Source organism: Sitophilus oryzae, unplaced genomic scaffold (assembly GCF_002938485.1).
Source record: "Sitophilus oryzae breed Bouriz unplaced genomic scaffold, Soryzae_2.0 scaffold_815_pilon_pilon, whole genome shotgun sequence".
In the NCBI taxonomy this organism is placed as follows: Eukaryota; Metazoa; Arthropoda; class Insecta; order Coleoptera; family Curculionidae; genus Sitophilus; species Sitophilus oryzae.
Window position 1 is genome coordinate 3,386,553 of NW_022147434.1, and position 7,078 is coordinate 3,393,630.

General features: G+C 32.5%; 1 protein-coding gene across 2 annotated transcripts; it reads right to left on the bottom strand.

Annotated features, from left to right (window-relative positions):
• Positions 1–363: 363 nt before the first annotated feature.
• LOC115889445 lies at positions 364–6,259 on the bottom strand. Of its 2 annotated transcripts, XM_030909427.1 has the most exons (3): positions 6,155–6,259; positions 3,491–4,463; positions 364–469 (listed from the first exon to the last, which is right to left on the bottom strand). In XM_030909427.1, the coding sequence occupies exons 2-3, from the start codon at positions 4,458–4,460 to the stop codon at positions 435–437; spliced, it is 1,005 nt and encodes a 334-aa protein (XP_030765287.1). In that variant the 5' UTR covers positions 4,461–4,463; positions 6,155–6,259; the 3' UTR covers positions 364–434. The 2 variants fall into 2 exon arrangements, 1 of the variants encoding a protein (XP_030765287.1); XR_004051451.1 differs by lacking the exon at positions 3,491–4,463 and having other exon boundaries at positions 433–469.
• Between the last annotated feature and the right edge of the window lie 819 nt (positions 6,260–7,078).

Below are 7,078 nucleotides of genomic sequence, written 5' to 3' on the forward strand. Positions count from 1 at the left end.
GTTAATAAAACACTTCTATTGTTTGTAATATCGTATATTCTTATATACACTTTTACAATCACGTAACGCTCTACGCTACAGCCCGTAAACTACTGACTCGATCCCCGCTCGCCTCACCTTATCAGAACAACAACAATCTGAATCATCCTCTTTTTACAAATCAATACATTACATCTCTTCCTTTGTCTTAAAACAAAATTTTAAACAACAATAATCTAATATAATTACAATGAACAAAGCTAACGAAAGAACTATAACTCTAATAATAACAATGATAAAAATAATGACAAATATATATATATCAATATAACAATATAATATAATAGCAATACATAATATATAACAATATAACAATATATAATAATAATGGTAACACATATTATCTAGAAAACTCATAATAATAATAGGATAATTAACAACCTTCACCCCCATCTTTAGAACAGGTATTTCTCATCTTGTTTAATGAAATCTGTAAATAAATGATTTCTTATATTATTTATTTATTTATATTATTATTTTTTTATTATTATTTGGTTGTTTAATTATTGTTATTTATTTATTTATTTGGTTAATAAATTTGTTAGTTGACCTATGACCGTTTTTTTTTCTATTTTTTTTTTCTATTACGTTCATTATTTACTACTTGCCACTGACCCTCTAATTTTTTAAGGTGAACTATGTTTCGCCTTAACTCTTGTCCGGTTTGCGCATCTTGAATAACAACATCACCGCCTAGCTTTTTAATTACTGTGTGTGGTGTTAAGTCATATTCTGGTGTGACTTTATTTGACTTAATTAAATTTTTTTGATATACTTTATCGCCAATATTTATGTCAATATTATCCGTTGCCTTTCGTTGCCTATCCATATTTTCCCTACCTTTTTCTTTTTGTACTCGATCCCTGTCTATTGTTTCATCATCAAAAACGTTATGTTGGTTATCTGTGATAGTTGGTAATTTGTCCCTAAACTGACGTCGATAGAATAATTCGCTAGGAGTTTTCCCCGTGGTTGCATGAGGTGTGCTGTTGTACATCATAAGATAATCTACCAGTTCCTCATGCCAATTTGTCTTGAGGCTTTGGCTTATCTTTAAACGTTTGAGGATGTCCCTATTCTGTCGTTCAACCTCCCCGTTCATCTGAGGCCAGTATGGAATTGAGTGATATAATTTTATGCCTTTTTCCTTAAAAAATGATTTTATTTCTTCGCTTGTGAATTGTTTGCCATTGTCACAAGTTACTGATACCGGAAAACCCAGCCTTGAAAAAATTTCTTTAAGGACATTAATGGTGGTTGTCGACGTTATTGTTTTCATGATTTTAATTTCCTTATATCTGCTAAAATAGTCTACGATAACAAAAAGATATTCCCCTTTTGGCAGAGGACCCATAAAATCCATGGCCACGTCTATCCAGGGAGCTGTTGGGATTTGTCTTCTTTTCATGGGATAGGGAGGATTGGAAGATGATACCAACGTGCACCCTTTACATGCTTTAACGATCTTTTCTGCTTGTTCGTCGATTCTGGGCCACCAAACTTTGGTACGTAGTCTACTTTTCATTGCAACAATTCCTGGATGGCCTTCATGCGCCGATTCTAGAACTCGTTGTCTAAGTTTTTCAGGAATTACAATTCTCGTACCTCTTAAGAGAATCCCGTCACTAAAGCAGAATTCTTCTTTAAATACTTGACAGTGTCTGATAGCATCACTCCACCGATCTTGTTCAATGCCTGCTTTTAGTCCTAAAATTTCTTGGTCAGATTCGGTATTTTCTCTAATCTCTTTTACTGTCACAGCGACAGGACAAGAGTGTGCGACAATTTGGTGGACAAAATCGTGACTCTCAACCGATGCTTGAACTTGCCCTTCACAAAGTCGGGATAACGGATCTGCAATGTTATTTTTCCCTGGACGATAAATTATTTTAAAATTAAACGACTGAAGTCTTAAGACCCAACGTTCTATACGTGCACAGGGACGAGATCTAGGACCAAAAATAGTTTCGAGTGGTTTATGGTCTGTTATTAGTTCGAATTGGTCCTTACCATACAGATACGTCTTAAAATGTTCTACGGCCCAAACTAAGGCCAAGGCCTCCTTTTCGGTTTCACAATAGCGCTTCTCTACATCTGTTAGACTTTTGTTTCCATAAGCAATAATTCTAGGACCGCTATTGTAAAACTGAATAAGTACGGACCCTAGACCTACTGGACTTGCATCTGCAATGACCTGAGTACGATCCATTGGATCATAATAGCCTAGTGTTTTAATTTGAGATAAGCAGACTTTAAGTTCATTAAAAGCTTGGGTTTGTTTATCAGTCCAGAATATTGAAATGTCAGCGTTCTTTGACAGTTTTTGTTTTAAAATAATTCTAAGCGGTTCTGTTAGTAGCTAAATTTGGTAGCCATTTTCCAATAAAATTAACTAACCCCAAGAAACTATGCAACTCGTCTAAAGTTTTGGGAGCTCTAAATGATTTAACCACCCCTACGTAACTGTCTAATGGTCGTATTCCTTGAGAGGATAAAATATGCCCCAAAAATTTTACTTCGGAAATTTTAAATACGCATTTTTCTTTGTTTAGAAGAACATTATTTTCTTTTAAAATTTTTAAAGTCAAAGATACCCGCTTATCGTGTTCCTCTTCCGATGTACCATATATTAATATATCGTCTATAAAGTTAACCGTTCCGTTGCATGGAAGCAGCATCGTTTCCATGGTTTTTTGAAAAATTTCGGGGGCCGCGTTTATCCCAAATAAAAGACGTTTATATCTATATAACCCTCTGCTGGATATAAATGTGGTTATATATCTGGATGAAGGGGCGATTTCAATTTGATGAAATGCATTTTTAATATCTAGTCGTGAAAAAAACTTGGCTTTACGAAAATTTGTTTTGAAGTGCGTCTATTGTGGGTAGAGGATAATTTTCCCTTTGTATCGCAGTGTTCGCTTTGCGCATGTCTATACATATTCTGACACCCCCGTTTTCCTTTAAAACAGGTACCATAGGGGATACCCATTCCGATGGTCCATTGACTTTTTCATTTATATCTAATTTAAGTAATTCATCTAATTTCGCATTGATTTTAGCTTCCAGCGGAATGGGCACCCGCCTATATGGTTGGCTAGCAGGGCTGACGGTTTTGTCTATTGGAATAGGTATCAACACGTTTTTAAATTTTGGAAATGGCTCTAACTCTATTACATTACTTATATTAAGACCAATTTTAAGAACTCCTAAAGAGATCGCTGTAGTTTTGCCTAACAATTTCTCTTGCCATTTTTTATTACATAAAAAGTTGCATTTTCTTGGTTTGCGCCTAGTTTTATTTTAGCATCAAATGATCCTAAGACGTTTAAAGGTTCTTTTGCACCATATGCAAAGAGAACTTTGTTAGGTTGTTTTGTTTGATTAAAAACTACAATTCCCGATTTCTTTAGGATTTCCCAAGATTTTTCAGCTATTATATTCGACCTACTTCCCGAATCAATAAGCATGTCAACATTAACACCGCCTACTTCACAGGTGACTGTATCTTCGTCGCCATCTAGATGAAATACGTATTCGGTGTCGTCGGCTGCATCTGATACATTGTGAACAGCCCTATCATTTTGTCCAGGTTTGAATTTCTTCTTTGGTGGTCCTGTTGTAGCTGACTTATTAGTAGGACGGAATATTCTTGTTGATTTGCAGTATTTTTCATAGTGCCCCTTAAATTTGCATTTATGGCAGATGACGTTTAATGCCGGACAGGCGTTATGGCTAGCGTCTTTGGAACCACATCTGGAGCACGATTTTGCGTTTAAATCTTTTCTTTTCCCTTTAAGATTTTGCTTGTATGACACTTCGTTAACCGTAGGTAATGATAATGAACTGCCTGGTTGTTTTTCTCTAAACTCCGATAGTTGCCTCTCGATGGTCTCCAATGAATTGGCTTCCATAACTATTTGTGTCAGCGTGACAGCATCGCCCATAGCTAGGATTTTTTTCCTCAGTTCTATAGATGTGCATTTTTCTGTGATCTGGTCTATAAGTTGCTCGTCGACATTTGCAAACTGACAGTTGTCGGCTTGCTTTCTTAACCTCACCAGGAACTTTTCGAATTTTTCTTCTTTGTCTTGCTTAATTAGTCGAAACATATGTCTCTCGTACACCCTGCTTTGCTTAGGTGAAAAGTACTCATCAAGCTTTTCTAATGCCACTTTAAAAATGTCTAAGCTTTCACTGGTAGGGTCTTCATCTATATTTGCCCCAGGAAGGTTATAGAAAATCTCTTGCATACCCAGTCCTCCAAAATGTAAAAGCGTTGCTTTCTTTTTCTTTGGCTCGGAAATATTTGCAGCCTCCAAGTATAAACCTAATGCTCGTTTCCACCTTTGCCATCTTAGTCCTACTGATCCTGCATCTCCATCACAATCAAATGCTTCAAGAGGAGAGATGTTTGCCATTTTCTAAAATAAACATTTTTTTTTTATATACCACCTATAGGCATTTAGATATTTTATTTTGCAATACATAATGTATTTAATTTTGTTTATATTTTGTTACTAGTAACTATTACATAATTACGACATATACCTTTATTTTATTTTTTTATTTGACACTAGTTCTATTTACTCTGCATTTCTCACAGCTTATTTTATTATTATCTAAGTATTTCTTTATGCCTTTTCACTCTGTATTCTTAATATAGCATATTTGTTATTATTTAAGTATTTCTTTACACCTTTCCCACTCTGTATTTCTTAATACAGCGTATTGTTATTATTTAAGTATTTCTTTATGATTTTCCCACTCTGTATTTCTTAATACAGCATATTTGTTATTATTTAGGTATTTCTTTATACCTTTTCCACTCTGTATTTCTTAATACAGCATATTGTTATTATTTAAGTATTTCTTTATAATTTTCCCACTCTGTATTTTTTTATACAGCATATTTGTTATTATTTAGGTATTTCTTTATACCTTTCATATTCAGTATTTCTTAATCCAGCATATTGTTATTATTTGAGTATTTCTTTATAATTTTCCCCTCTTCATTTCTTAATACAGCATATTTGTTATTATTTAGGTATTTCTTTATTCCTTTTTCACTCTGTATTTCTTAATACAGCATATTGTTATTATTTAGGTATTTCTTTATACCTTTTCCACTCTGTATTTCTTAATACAGCATATTGTTATTATTTAAGTATTTCTTTATACTTTTCCCACTCTGTATTTCTTAATACAGCATATTTGTTATTATTTAGGTATTTCTTTATACCTTTTCCACTCTGTATTTCTTAATACAGCATATTGATATTATTTAAGTATTTCTTTATACTTTTCCCACTCTGTATTTCTTAATACAGGATATTTGTTATTATTTAGGTATTTCTTTATACTTTTCCCACTCGGTATTTCTTAATACAGCATATTTGTTATTATTTAGGTATTTCTTTATACCTTTTCCACTCTGTATTTCTTAATACAGCATATTGATATTATTTAAGTATTTCTTTATACTTTTCCCACTCTGTATTTCTTAATACAGCATCTTTGTTATTATTTAGGTATTTCTTTATACCTTTTCCACGCTGTATTTCTTAATACAGCATTGTTATATATATGTATATATTTTTTTAAGTATTTCTCTATACTCGATTTTCCAGAGCTTCTATTATTTTCATTTAAAAAAAATAGAAGCTCTCTTTTCTTTTTTATATAGGTATTTCTTTATACCCTTATTTTTTTCCAGGTCTTTTCTTACACCCTTACCTATAACTCTGATTAGAATTTATCTATAGTATAGAATTAGTTAATAAGTTAGTATATGGTTATATTATTATTTATTTTCTAGTCCTCGGAACACCAGTTTTATCTTAGTCAAAGTTCTTTTTATTTTCTTGTTTATTTTATACACGCTTACTTAACTTATATAAGTAACTACTATACCTACATATATTTTTATTTAAACATAACTTACGATAAGTAGTATACAGGATAATTAGAAGGTAATGCGTTTATTAAAAAGTCTTTATTATTATTGTTATTACTATATATTTCTTTATGGCTTTATGTTTCGTTACTAGTGACAAACTAATCAAAATTCCCCAAATTGTTATACTTCTCTAAGTTTTTTTTTTCTTGTACTTACTGGTAATTTTCTTAATTAGTCCTCGTCGCCAATTGTGGTGATTGCTATTTGTTAATAAAACACTTCTATTGTTTGTAATATCGTATATTCTTATATACACTTTTACAATCACGTAAAGGTGCGTATTCATTATCCGCACGAACGAACGAACGAACGAACGAATGTTCGCTAGTGGTATGGACGGGGACCGCACGATAGAACCGCACGAGAAGACCGCACGCATTTCTTCATTCGCGCGCCAGTTCAAATCGTCAAGATATTGTTATAAACCTGTTTTTTTTTGTTTATATACCGTCATTGAATTATCGCTAAGCAAGTTACTATGGAGCAGTGCATAAGGAGTCGGGCTAGGGAAGCGAGACCGGAGTTCGAATCTCGGCCGGAACATCACTTTTATTTTTTTTAAATACTGTTGTATTCTATAGTTTATTTTGTAGTATAAGAAAAAGAACTATTTATTCTGTTATTTTTAATCTCCGTTATTAATATAAATTGATTGTTAGTACAATACCTCATTTAATATAAAATAATATTCTACTTTTTGAAATGTATCGGGCCCTAATTGTACCTAAAAGTAATATATTTTTAGTGATATACCATATTGTAAACTATTTAATATTTTAGTCACTTAAAAAGTTAATTTGCATTGAATAATTGCCTACCATTAAAGGAAATTTGAGCTATATAATCCTTGATGGGCATATTCTGGGTATGCAAATACTTCCTTTAAATTTTGGGTGTCGTTCAACCGATTTATTCTCAAAACCAGAAACTTCTACATATAAAAAGAAGCAGAGGTCACTAATTATAATAAACTTCACCCTTGGTATTACTTCCACTAATTATAATAAACTTCACCCTTAGAATTACTTCTATCACAATTACAATACGTTCATCTGCATTGGCATTTTCTACTTTTCGATG